The sequence below is a fragment of the Panthera pardus genome, unplaced genomic scaffold, assembly GCF_024362965.1.
Source record: "Panthera pardus isolate Hobbes unplaced genomic scaffold, ASM2436296v1 HiC_scaffold_13, whole genome shotgun sequence".
NCBI classification, from domain to species: Eukaryota; Metazoa; Chordata; class Mammalia; order Carnivora; family Felidae; genus Panthera; species Panthera pardus.
The window spans coordinates 50,547,249-50,561,806 of NW_026526688.1; the positions used below are offsets into that span (position 1 = coordinate 50,547,249).

The 14,558-nt window shown below is 34.2% G+C and overlaps 1 protein-coding gene across 9 annotated transcripts in view; it reads left to right on the plus strand.

The window, feature by feature from the left end:
• The window catches only part of HMBOX1 (homeobox containing 1), a 192,942-nt gene that overhangs the window by 134,485 nt on the left and 43,899 nt on the right, over window positions 1–14,558 (plus strand). For all 9 annotated transcript variants that reach the window (XM_019440899.2, XM_019440900.2, XM_019440901.2 and 6 more), the window contains exon 6: window positions 7,012–7,165. In XM_019440899.2, coding sequence (XP_019296444.1) covers window positions 7,012–7,165 — 154 coding nt within the window. The remainder of the gene's footprint in view (window positions 1–7,011; window positions 7,166–14,558) is intronic.

Genomic DNA, 14,558 nt, shown 5'->3' on the forward strand with positions numbered 1-14,558 from the left:
AAAGTTAATTTTTAGAAGTTTTTCATTGCATTTTCACCTTTAATATAAGAGCTAATATGGTATAGAATTCTTTCTAGGTATAAATGCATCTTTGTTGACTTTAAAATAACCTTTGATTGTAGCTGAAGAATTAGTATTTTTTCTTCATGGACCTTTGAAACTACTATTCTGTTTAGATAAGATGAACTAAAATTATGTTAACACCTAAAAATAGCTTATGCACTGTCCAGTCATTAGTTGCTTGTAGTACATGAGAATTTTCTTTGCAGGTCATTGCAGGGGTGATTGGAATCTACCTAAATGCCTCTCAATCAAGAACCAGTTAAATGAATTATAGTATATCTATAAAATGGAATAGTATGGAGACTAAATAGCTAGGTTTTAAAGAGGGCTTTATATGAGTTAAACTTAATATGTAGAAATATCAAATTCTTAAGTGAATAAAGTAAGGTGAAAACATTAGAGTATACTGCCATTTATATAGAGGGAATACATACACACATGTATATGCTTATGTAAACATAGAACATCTCTATCAGGCTGTATTCGGACCTAAGAAAAGTTCTGTGGAGGCTCTGAGAGACTGGGAGTACAAGGTAGCAGGAATACTATTAACTGTATAACCTTTTGTATCTTTATCAATTTTGTACTTGTACTATAATATTCAAAAAGTACATACAAAGTTTCATGGAAAAGAGAGAAGGAGGAAGAAAGGGAAAGAAGGAAGGGAGGGAAGGAGAGAGAGAGGCAAAAAAAAGAAATTAACCTGCCTTGTTAACAGCTTTCAAGATATAAAAACTACAGAACCTAGGTTCACATAGTCAAGACCTGTTTATTGATAAGTTCTTTTATATCATAATTTTTTACTTGCTCATCAGAATAAATGGAAATGGTACCATCCCATTGCATATATTCTGGGAGGAAAATGCAAAATTAAGAAAAATCATTAAGATGAAAAGTGCTTTTTTTGTAAATATAAGTATTTAGAAAATAAATTTAAAAAAATGTTTGTACATTCTGTCCCTCTATTCTTGGGCTCAGATCATTTCTCTCTATATTACCTTGACTGAAGTTCTTTTTTTTTTTTCAACCTTTTCATTCTGGATCCATTTGGATACAGGATTTTGTTTGTTTGTTTGTTTTTTAGTGTCTTTTTAAGTAGACTCAGCAAGAAAAAGAATAAAGTAGATATTTAGGTTGTTTTTACTGATAATCCAGTTGATATAGATATAGTGTAGTTCTCTGATAACAGACACATCATTAGAATTTCCCAGCATATTCCAAAGCCTGCCAAGGAGTATGAATAAAATGGACTGATGGAAACTGATCAAATACATTTTATCTTGTTTCTTATGAAAACATTTACAAGAAAATACCTATTTTTTTTAAAGAAGTGTGTACTAAATTCACCATGGTTGACATCAAACCCCCCTTTATTTAATCAAATTAAGCTCAGCAGTCTTTTCCCTTGTCTAATTTAAACATTGCTATAGCAGACAGGGTTTGCTGAGTTCCTCTTGGCTCGTGGTACTGCTCTGCCTCTTTCTAAATTAAACAAATAAAATTTGCCAGGAGGCTCATGCAGGGAGCACATGAAGTAAAATATGGAGAGCAGAAATTATGCCTTCTGTCTTCACTACTGCAGTGTCAAGAGCGTCGGGGAAATCACGTGTGTGACATAGGGGACAATGAGAAATTGCTTTTGAAGAAGCTAGTTTCTCTGAATGGGATAGTATGTTGTAGTCATACTTTTGTTAGTTGATTGGCAAAAGCTCACCCAAAAGTAAACCTGATAAGCAAGAAAATTATCATATATACAAAGAAAACATTTATCAAAATCTAATGATCTTAGCAAATTAGGAACAGGTTTTTTTCCTTTTCCTCTTGGGTTTAGATTTGCTAGATAAATGTGCAAAATTTTGTTCTTAATGAGAGCCCAGATACAAGATAGAAAAAAATGTTTCTATAAAGAAAATAGGTACACATTTCCTGTAGGGAAAAAAAGTGGGTTCTTTAGCTAATCTAGAACTCCTATATTCAGAGGGGTTTAGAGTCTTACATACATTATTCCTGCATTCTTAGTATCTTTGTATTTTTCTGTCAGAGTCCAGAATTTTGAACCCATTCTTGGATTATTCATTGCTTTCCATCCATGTTGACTAAAGCAAGATTAACTAAGGTTTCTAGAATAAATCTGTGTTTATTGGAGTATTTCCAGAATGCTGCTTGTGCTATTTTTAAATACTGCTATATTGAAGAAGAAAAAGGAACAAGAAAAAATACCTCAAAAGTAATGTGATAATACTATGTTTCAAATTCAGTATATTTACAAGTTTGAAATTACAGAGTTTCCAGAGTTTCCACCTTGTGCATAAATTATAAATTGCCTTGATTTATTTTAAAGTAACCAGGTCACTACTTAATTTCATCTCTTCTTTTTTTCCCTCCTTCATTCTCTCTCCCTTTCTTTTTCCTTTGTGACCAATTTTATTTCACCTAAGTTTCCTTTTTATAGAAAAACTGGACAATACAGAATATTATAAAGAAGCATAGTTACATGACCAATAAGCCCCAATACCAAGAAAGAGCCATTATTATCAGTTATTTTCTTTTCTTCAACCTCATCTTTGTATTCTTTGTTTTATTTATACCCATTTATCACTCAACTAAGAAAGCATGCCATAGTTTTAATGTGGACTGCTAATTATAATTTATTGACCTATTCCTCATCCTTCATCCACTGAAGCCCTGAAACTTTATCCTTTACCAGAAGCCAGGCTTTGGATGAAAGGACCTACTACTGCCTTAGCCAGTCTGTTTTTACCTCATCTTGATCAGCCTTGATAGCTGCTTGGCTCTGTTTTGAACCTTCTATCATGGCTGTTGAACAAAATTTATATAATGTAACTTAGGTAGATTCTAGAGCCCTTGTTATTCTGTAATTCCTGCTTGCATTTAGAAAATGCAAAGACTCTGAAACACTCCAACCCCATTTTTTTCCTTTGCCTAAACTTTGTTAACTTTGATGCAAATGTAATGTAAATGTAAAACTTTGATGTAAATTTAACATGTAAATGAATGAGTATGGCTGTGTTCCAGTAAAACTTTATTTAAACTATGGCAGCAAGCCATAGTCTGCCTACATTTAAGCCATGAATCTCTAAAGCATTGTGTGATGATACATTTGTCCATTTGAGGAAGAAGGTAAATATTTACTTCACACACAATAGGAAATCATATCTATTGAGGGTTCAAACAATAAGTCTGTAAAAATATTCTGAATGATAACAAAACATGTTGGCCATAAAAGAAGAGGTTGACAAATTTGACTTCATTAAATTTAAGATCAGAAAGCACACCATAAATAAAGATAAAAGGTGAATAACAAACTGGAAAAAAAGTTGCAATCTGTGTAACTAGCAATTGGTATTGTTTTAACACACCAGTAAGGTGAATAACTCAAAAGAAAAGGCAAAAGACATAAATTCACAAGGAAAGTTATGTGAATTTTGGTAAACAAGAAAATATACTCATTAATAGTAAAATCTCAGTATTAAAGGAAATTTTTTTTGCCTGCCAAATTTGTAAATGTGAATAGTTAGTAATACTCATAATCCTCAGTACACTGGGGAATATGGGGAAATAAACAACTGGAGATCGTTGCAATGTCTTACATTTATTTTGTATTATTGTGCAACAGATTACCCTACAACTTAGCAGCCAAAAACAGCAAACATTTATTATCTCACAATTTCTCTGGGTCAGAAATCCAGGAGTGGCTTAGCTAAGGTGGTTCTGCTCAGAGTTCTCATGAGGTTGTAGTTGAGCCATCAACTGACTGGACAGTCTACCTCTAAGGCCACTCTTGTGAGGGTTGGCAGGCCCCAGTTCCTTCCTCCTTATTGCCCAGGGATTTCCAAGTCCTCGCCACATGGGCATCGCCTCTGGCTCCCCAAGTGTCCTTACAACCTGGCAACTATTTTTCCCCCAAGCAAGTCATTCATCTAAGAGGTAGAGCACCTAAGACAGACACCATGGTATATATATTCTATAACCTGATATCAGAAGCGATGTATCATCACTTCTACCACATGTTATTGGTCACACAGAATAATCCTGGTATAATATGAGAAGGAACTACACAACAGGGTGAATACCAAGAGGCAGGGATCCTTTGGAACCATCTTGGAGGCTGACTGCCACATAGCTATATTGGTACTGTATGCCTAAGGTCTTATTCCTCTCTGTCTGCTGGGTTATACTGTTCTCTACATGGTATCTGATGTAGCTAGAATGTCCAGAATGGCTTTTTTTCCTCAATTGTGGCACCTGGGAGCTGGCCAGGCATCTTTTTTGTTTGTTTTATTTTTTTTTTCTCATGTGTATTTATTCTTGAGAGAGAGAGAGCCAGTTTTGGTGGGGGGCGGGCAGAGAGACAGGGAGACAAAGAATTGGAAGCAGGCTCCAGGCTCTGAGCTGTCAGCACAGAGCCCAATGTGGGACTAGAACTCATGAGCCGTGAGATAACGACCTGAGCTGAAGTCGGACACTTAACCAAATGAGCCACCCAAGCACCCCTGACCAGGCATCTTTCACTCCATGTAGCTAACTTGGGCTTCCTTACAGTATCATAGGGTCAGGTTAGTCATACTTCTTATATAGCAACTGGCTTTTCCCAGAACCAGCATTGCGGGAGATCTAGTAAGAAGCTGCAAGGCTTCTTATTACCTAGCCTTGAACTGTTTCCGTTTTCTGTTGTCAAAACATGTCACAGGACAAACTTACATTCAAGAGCATGATTACCAAGAGGTGTGACTTACTGTGAAGGGCCATCTTTGGAACTATCCCAGGAAGTTAGGCTTTGGAGAGATGATGCTGGCTTGTTCTAAAGCTAGTGGAGGTAATACAAATTGATCTGAGCCTGGATATACTTTGAAGATAAAATTGACAGGGTTTGCTATGGACTGGATATGTGGTATGTCAGAGAAATAGAGAAGTCAAAGATGAATCTGGAATTTTGCACTGAGTAATTTGAAGAATAGGGATGCTATTTACTCAGATGGGAAGGACTGTAAGCAGGTTTGGAGAGGAAAATCAAGATTGGTTAAAATATTGAGCCTCTGTATAAGAGAATGCATATAAATATATAGCTATTAAGGTGAATCTACATAGAGATCTATATGTAGTGAAATAGAAACACTTCCCAAGGTATTAATTACAAGGTACAATATACAAAGTATGGGTGCACCTGGGTGACTTAGTTGTGCGTCCAACTCTTGATTTCAGCTCAGGTCAGGTTATGGGATCAATCCCTGCATCCGGCTCAGTGCTGAACATGGAGCCTGCTTAAGATATTCTCTCTCTCTCTCTCTCTCTCTCTCTCTCTCTCTCTCTCTCTCTCTCCCTCCCTCCCTCCCTCCCTCCCTCCCTCCCTCCCTCCCTCCCTCTCTCTCTCCCTCTGCCCCTCCCCAGCGTATGTGCACATGCATGGTGTCTCTTTGTCTCTCTCTCAAAAAAAAATAAGTAAATAAATAAAATAAAAATAAAGTATTCTTTTTATGAAGAAATAAATATATATTTATTAATATGTGCATTATTCCACATAATTCTAATAATTTATAACCTTTCTAGGGCTAGATTAAGAGTTTGTATTTTATTCCATAGGCAGAGGGAACTTTTTGAAGGCTTTTGGTCACTGGAATGCTGTGATCATAATTATGCTTTGGGAAGATGAATTTAGCAGTATAAAGAATGAAGGAACAATGGGAGATCCAGGGACTGAGCTCTGTGAATGCATACCAAGTTATATTTAAATTCTTTGAAATAAGTCTACAGAGTTCAGAGACAGTATTGCTCTTTTGTTTTGTTTTGTTTTATTCATAGCTTCTATAGCAAGCTTAAGTCTATAGCAAGCCAAAAGAAGGGGGGGTGGGGAGGTTGGCGAATGGTGAATACACGCATTATCAGAAGTTCATTATTTGAGAAAAGGCTAGTCTAAATTAATAAAATATCCCAGTTACATTTTTCCCCATTGGTTTTATTACATTCAAAAGGTAACAGAAAATAATATAGCTTTAAGAGGTGGTAGACCTTTGGAGATCTAATTTAGTTACCTAATAGACTAACATCATGTCAAAAACTACCTTACTGCCTTTGTGCTATATATATTTAACTTTTTTTCTTTAAAAGTTTACAATAATTAGGATTATTTTAAATTCATCTTCTACCTGCATACATTCTTTAAGGGCTCCATTTTCTCAATAACAAAAGTCCTTTGAGTGGTAATGAAAAGTTTTGAAATGTATTGTATATTGTTCAAAAAGATTAAAATGGGTGCCTGGGTGGCTCAGTTGGTTGAGCGTCCAACTCTTGATACCAGCTCAGGTAATGATCTCTAGGTTCGTGGGTTTGAGCCCTACGTTGGGCTCTGCACTGTTAGTGTAGAGCCTGCTTGTGATTGTCTTCTCTCTCCCTCTCTCTCTGCCCCTCCCCAACTCACACTCACAGTCTTTCTCTCAAAATAAATAAGTAAACTTTAAATAAATAAATAAGCATTTGTTTTAAGGAAAATTAAGTTCTCACTAGTTCAAAGACCAACACTTTCCTATTCCCCTAAAAAGAGAGATTTTGGGCTTTGTTTCAAAAAATGACATAAATGACAAGCGACCAAAAAAATTTGACATTTTAAAATGATTAATGATGAATTTTTTAAGGAGAGTTTTTTTCCCTTTGGATTTTTGTTGGGGCAAAATTTTTTTTATTTCTCCATGCTTCAGTGCCGGTAGCCTGTGGCACAGAAGCCAGGCAATGTTTCAAGGCAACAGTTTGCACTGGCATGGGGCACTGTGAGAGACCCTGGGGATTTTTTTTTTTTTTTATGTAAATAGCAAATGTATTTGGCTCACAAGTTTCAATAGAAGGACAACAATTTATTGTTGATTTCATGATTATATTTGTCATTGGTTTTAATAAATTGCAAGGTATTTTGCTAAAAAGTCTTGTTTGTTTCAGGGGCTACACTAAGTATGAGACCAGCCCCCATTCCAATAGAGGACCCAGAATGGAGACAAACACCTCCTCCAGTCTCTGCCACATCTGGCACCTTCCGACTACGACGAGGGAGTCGATTTACCTGGAGAAAGGAGTGCCTCGCTGTCATGGAAAGGTACGTGTCTCCTTTCCCGTGAGCAATGTCCCAAACTTAGGAAAGAGAGAAACTTCAAGATAGATTTGGACAGTTTCCATTTCAGACGAGTAATTTGGGATGTAGGTTCTATCTCAAAATATATTTTGGGGTATTATAAACGTTATATTATTGAAATAAGATCTTACCATTTATAATTCATAAAACTGGAGTTAACATGTATGAATATAACTAAACAGTGTTCTCAGTAACTTAAGAAACTTTAGAAGACTTTTTCTGAGTTTAGATCTTTATATTTTATTTTGGAAATGCTCTTTGAAGTCTTATTTTCATCAGAAATATTGAATAATTATATAGAAGGCCACTGAGATTTTACTTCCTTCAATCAGGAGTATGGCCTAAATGAGCTCAGTCCCAAAAGTTAAAAATACTGTTTTTTACTTTGATTTGTTAATTTATCTTCTGACTCTAGCACCAGTACCTTATCCATAGTCAGTATATTCAGTATGTTTTAGATTGGAATTTGATCTTAGCTTTTGTTTTTCTACCCAAAATGGTATAGATTAATTAAATATGATTATTAAATGTTCAGTATATTTAGGGTAGATCCTGTAGTAGAATTGCCCTTTTAGTCTCCTACCTAAAAGTAATGTTTATGGAATTCTGTTTTGATGGAGAGTTTTATATTCAATAAGGTAATAATTTTCCACTTAAAAACTATTTATTCCCAAGAATAAATATAGAGAAAAAAGAATATATTAGGCAAAGGTAAAAACAATTGAATTTTCATATTGAGATTTCTCAATAATTTCAATAATGGAAAAGAATGGAATTGAACGTTTAAAACTGGGTTTAACTTCTAAGTTAAACATAGAATATGTTTACATAGAATACAATGTTGACATAGAATACATATTGACATTGAGCCAGCTTCACCTTTTTTCCCCAATTGTCTAATCTGATCAGTCGAACAGCAAACTGGAAAGAGCATTTGACTGCGAGTCAAAGACCTGAAACCTGGATTTGGCTTTGGCATTAACCAACTGTGCAACTTTTGCAGCTCACAAACTCTAAGCAGTAACTTTTTTATCTATAAAATGAAGGTTTTTAATATGTCATCTGGACTTCTGTCATCTCTCTTCCTGCCTATTTCCTGATTATCTCCCAGCTCATTAGACATTACTACCTGAAGTAGAAGGATATTTAAAATGCCAAAGTTGAGGCCATGTTTTTTGTTCTTGTGATTAGGTTGAAATTAAAAGGTTGCTTAATGAGGATGTTGGATCCAGTAGCCAAAATGAAACTATAGATTATTCATTGATGTTATCATCTATAACTTTTCTCACTCTGTCTATTGTAGATTAGCGTAGAGGCCATTCATTGAATAACAAATCCTTATATGCTTGAGCAGTTAAAATAGAAGAGTGAGACATTTTCATCCCAGAGACCTGATGTTTATAATCTGCTTTATTTTTTTCATCTAAAAATTTTTATTCTATTAAAAAATTTCCCCAGAACTTACACATAACACACATAAATTTAAATAATACCAAACTTAAAAATTATTTGTGGTACTATACCTTTTCCTCTTGGTAACAAAGTAGGCTTTGGTATTAGTTTCTAGTTGGTGTAAGTTCTAATTTTGCTACTGATTCAGCCATTTAATTTACTCATAAAGATACCAATATACATTTATCACATAATGTTTGTGTGAGGAGAGATTAATTTTAAAATTGATAATATTAGGGATGGGAAAAATAATAAAATTGATAATATTAATAATGATAGGCGATATTCCTAATGCATTTTCAGAATTGAACCTCATAAGCTTTGCGATTCTTTTTATTTTTTCCCAAAGCAACAAAATCTACCCATGGAATCACACTAATTAAATTTCAGTTAAAAAGACATTGAGCACTTACCCCATGTAAGACTCCCATTTAATCTTAATTTTCATTTTTTAACCTTAATTTTAATAAGTGTATCCAGGAATTGGTTATCTTAGGTTTAATTTTATCTTACTTGGCACAACCAGTAAGAAAGTATGTGGTTTATTCCAGTAGTTGTAGAAACGCAAAAAGCCTTTCAAAGTATTTAATAGCATTAGTACAGAAGATCATGGAATGATTTCATTTTGTGAAAGTGGAACTTTTTATTTTCTAACATGGAATATAAAGTTCCCTAGCCTCAGAGCAATGTGTGATGTTTTTTCCTACACTGAATAGGTGGATAAATATTTATGCACAGACTGTAAATCCAGCAAAGTACGAGGGTTACTCAAATATATTAGTAGCAGTCAAAGTCACTCCATTCTTCATACCATACACAAGACAAATTTCAGATGAATCAAAAAAGGTAGTCCATATAAATAATGGAAGAAAGTATGGGTATCCTGGAAATGGTGAAGTTTTTCCTAACTAGGACTCAAAATCCAAAATATGAGAAAGGATTGATAAATTTGATTACATAAAGTAAAAGATAAACTTTGAGGGGGCTCCCGGGTGGCTCAGCCGATTAAGTGTCCAGCTCTTGGTTTCAGCCCAGGTCACAATCTCATGGTTTCATGGGCTCAAGCTCTGCATCGGGCTCTGCACTAGCAGTGGGGAGCCTGCTTGGGATTCTTTCTCCCCCCCTCTCTCTGCCCCTCCCCAACTTCTGCTATCTCTCTCTCTCTCAAAATAAATAAGTAAACTTTTTTGAAAAAGAAAAAAACTTTGGGGATAAAAAACAAAAACAAAAGAAAAATTGGAAAAAAATATTGGCCACATATTATTATCCCTGATGTATAAACAGCTTTTATAAGAGAGAGACCAACAGCTCTGTAGAAAACTAAAGATATCAGCAGAAAAGCAAATGCAAATGGCTCTTGAACATATAAAAAGATGTTCAATTTAACTCACACTAAGAGAAATTCATATTAAAATTACACTGAGATACTATTCTTATTCTATCACACTGGCAAAAATCCAAAAGTTCCATAACATGTTCATATTGATTGAGCTGTAGGGAAATGGGCACTCTCATATACTGCCTGTGGGGAATGCAAAATGGAACAACTTCTGTGGACAGGAATTTGACATTATTAGGGACAGTTACTCACAGATTTGCCCTTTGACTCAGCATTCCCATTTCTAGAAAATTATCCCAGGGGTAAACTGACAAAAATGTAAATACAGCATCCCTGTTTGCAATAATGTCAAAATATTGAATACAACCGGTGTGTCTATGGGTGGTGGACTTGGGTAATTAAACTATAGTGCACCCACACATTGGATGTGCAGGCTCAAATAATACAGTGCTATGCCACAACAAAAGGAATGAATTTTCCTTCCTAGAGAATGAAAATCATACTGTGTCCTTCTGTACTATCACTGTTAAATATTTCGTAAGGCTTTTTTACATTTTTGTAACTACTGGAATGAATACTTTTCTATATACAGTGATCTCCAGAATATAATGTTTAAAAAAAACATTTTTTTGTCTGTTGTATATAGTTGGCTATCATTTATGTATTTATATATTTGCTTATAATTTGTTTTAAAATGAAGGAATACACCATAAAATAAACGGCTACCAATAGAAGAAGAGAAAGAAAAAACAGAAGGAACAAGAATAGAAGCTCAACTTCTCTAAATATACCGTTTTGACATTGTAACCATGTAAATATTTTATGTATTTATAAAACAAAATTAAGTTGAAATGGGGGGGAAGGTGACCCCTAAAATATAATGAAACAAACCTCACTGACTTAAACATTCATAACCTATATCAAATAACTTTATAACACAGTATTTTGACTATGCTTCTTGGTGGGATACAGCTTAGGATAAGAAGAACTACAAAAAAAATCTTACCTTGTTTTTACTAATTTGATAATATTAATATTGTTACCCAGTTGCTATTTTTATTTGTATAGATACAGATATAAATAAGACAATCATAATTAATGTTCCTAGGAATCAAAGTTTTTGGTGTAAAACAGATATAAAATCAAAATAATTAAGTAAAACACTATAATGTGTATGTGTGTGCATATAGAAATTTATCTCGAATTTATTCTTTTAACAACAGTCTTATTGAGATACAGTTCACCTAAGTAAAGTATACCATTCAGTGCTTTTTAGTGTATTTACAGTCATGCAACCATCACCATAATCAGTTTTAGAATATTCGCTTCACCCCCTAAAAAGCCCTTGTATCCAGTAACAGTCACTCCTTTTCCACTCATTCTCCCCCAACCCTACATAACCATTAATCTGCGTTCTCTGAATGTAGATTTTCCCTATTCTGGACATTTTATATGAATGGAATAATACAAATGTGGCCATGTGTGACTCACTTCTTTCACTTAGCATATCTTCAAGGTCCATCCATGTTGTAGGTTTGACATACTGCATTCCTTTTTGTTGCCAAATAATATTCCATTGTATAGATATGCCATAGTTTATTTATTCATTCATCTGTTGATAGACATTTGGAGTTGTTTCCCTTTTCCAGCTATCATCGCTAATGTTGCTGTCAACAAAATTTGTGTACTAGTGGAATTACTGGGTCATATAGTAATTGTGTTCAGCCTTTTGAAAAACTGCCAGACTGTTTTCCAAAGCAGATGTACCATTTTACATTCCACCCAGCACTGTATGATGGTTCCAGTTTCTCACCAATACTTATTATCTGTCTTACTGTTACTACCCTCCTAGTGTGTGCAAAGTAGATTCTCACTGTGGTTTTGATTTGCATTTCCCTGGCCAATAATGTTGGGCATCTTTTCATTGGCTATTTGTATTTCATCTTTAGAGAAATGTCTATCCAGATCCTTTGTCCATTTTTTAAATTGGGTTATTTGTCTTTGTATATTGAATTGTAAGTTTTCTTTATGTATTCTACATACAAGTCACTTATACATGGTTTCCAAATATTTTCTCCCATTCTGTGGGTAGTCTTTTCACATTTTTGATGATGATCTTGGAGTACACAAGTTTTTGACTTTCATAAACTCCAGTTTATTTTCTCGTCTGTTGTTTGCACCTTTATTGGCTTGTCTAAGAAAGCTGTGCCTACATCAAAGTCACAAGATTTATTTCTATGTTTCTTCTAAGCGTTTTGTACTTTTAACTCTTAAATTTAGGTCTTTGATCCATTAGAGTTAATTTTTACATCTGATGTGAGTGAGGTTAGGGACTGAACATTATTCTTTTGCATGCGACATCCAGTTGTCCCAACACTGTTGAAAGAACTATTCTTTTCCCATTGACTAGTCTTGGTACCCTTGTCAAAAATCAGTTGACTAAAAATGTGAAGGATCTCTTCTTTTCTATTCTGTTCCACTGATCTGTATATCACCCTGTCATGATTACTGCTTTATTGTAGTAAATTTTGAAATCTGGAAATACAAATTTTCCACTTCCTTCTTTTTTAAGATTGTTTCAGCTATTCTGGATTCCTTGTATTTCCACATGAATTTTAGGATCAGCTTGCCAATATCTGCTAAGAAGCCAGCTATACTTTGGTGGGAAATCCCAAAATCTTGAATATGAATTATAAATAAGAATGTGAATTTGTTATAGTTTCTCTTGGACAAAAGGAGGCGGTGTACTTTCCATCTCTGCTTAACTCAAACAACCCATAAACAGTGATCAACTTAGTAGACATTAGCAGTCCTAGGGCACAGAGTGTGGTCATAAGTGCCATTAGCACTCCTTGGAGAAATGTCTGATTCTAGACTTGGCACAGGAAATATACATGATAAGACTAGAGATCCTGTTAAAGCAAGAAGGCCATTACAGATAAGTGACTAATACCAAAGGGACTCAGGAGCTAACTTGAAGAGGCTCCCCCTTCCAAAGATGGGGGTAATTTGAACATCGAATTATATTACCATTATTATTATTACCATTGGTAATAGATTGAAGCACAACAAACTTATTAAAAATCCATATATAATAATGTTACTAAAAAAATTATTGGTCACACCAAGAGAATGTTAGAGAACCAACTAAATATTGAAAAGTGGTAAAAGGAAAGAACTGACTATTTAACTTGTCTTTCGCATATGAACTTTATCCCTGATTAACCAAAAGGCTTTCTTTAATGAAGGATCTCAACTAATAAATGAAAAAGGAATAATATAATTAAAATATCTTCATTTTGTATGAAGATATTTTAATTATTAAATATCTTCATTTTGTAAACTCCTAATGAAATAATAGATCTGACAATGATCATGAATAGGTGCTAACAAAAAGACAGACAACCAGGCATTATATACCTCTTGGAGGATGTAAACACCACCACCCACATAGAGTATTCTGCTAACAAAATTGAACCTGAATCAAATCAAGTGTGTAGGTCTAGCTCTAGGTTGGTAGGAAATGTTAAACAAAGTTCTGTCAAACAATACTATGAGGAATTCAGGTCAACAAAATCCATGATGTGAGAGATACTAAGAATATAATAACTCAGTTATTTCAAGTGCTTTTTAAAAAATGTATTAGCCAATTAAAGAAATTTGATACACTGGATAAATGATGATTCTAATTTCAGTTATGATAATGGTAGCTTGTATGTAAGTGGTGCTACATTTATAAAAGAGTTTTTGTCTTTTAGAAATATGTACTAAAATATAGAATATGATGAAATGATATGATATCTGGGATTTACTTCAAAATGACAAAGTGGAAAGGCAGAGGCAAGGGTGTGGGTAAAACAAGAGTAGTATTTGTAAGTTGATGGTTTCTATAGCTTCTGTAGTACTTACTTGGGGGTTCATAGTACAGTTTTCTCTACTTTTGTACATATATTGTATGTGTGTTAAAGATCTAAATTTTGGATCAATTCATGTAGAATTATGAGAAATGAATGTCTTCATTACCAAAAACCTCAACTACACAATGTTATCTAATAACATTTACTTAACAAATAAACAAATGTCACTATACAATGCAATGGTGTGAGCATAAATAGTTCCTTCAGTCTTGGAGTTTACAATCAGCTTGGAGAGACAGACATTAAACATAATTAGACAAATCGAGGTAAAATTGCAATGGTAATACATGTATGAAAGGAAAGGTTCATGGTGCTGTGAGATATTATAATAAAGGATAAGAGTAATGAAGTAAATAGAGGATAAGAGTTAATGAAGTAAAAGGAAAAGGGCAAACATTGCAGGTGGAGAGGAGAGCTGTAGTCATCTAGAACTGCACTGTCTGATACGGTGGTGACATGTGACTATTTAAATTTAAATTACTTAAGATGAAATAAAATTTAAAATTCAATTCTTCAGTCACACTAGCCACAATTTAAGTACCTACTAGTTGTGTATGGCTACTGACTGTAGTTTTAGACAGTATTTCTATCACAGAAAATTTTATATGGAATATTTGTATCGCTGCAGAAAATTTTATTAGATGGCTGT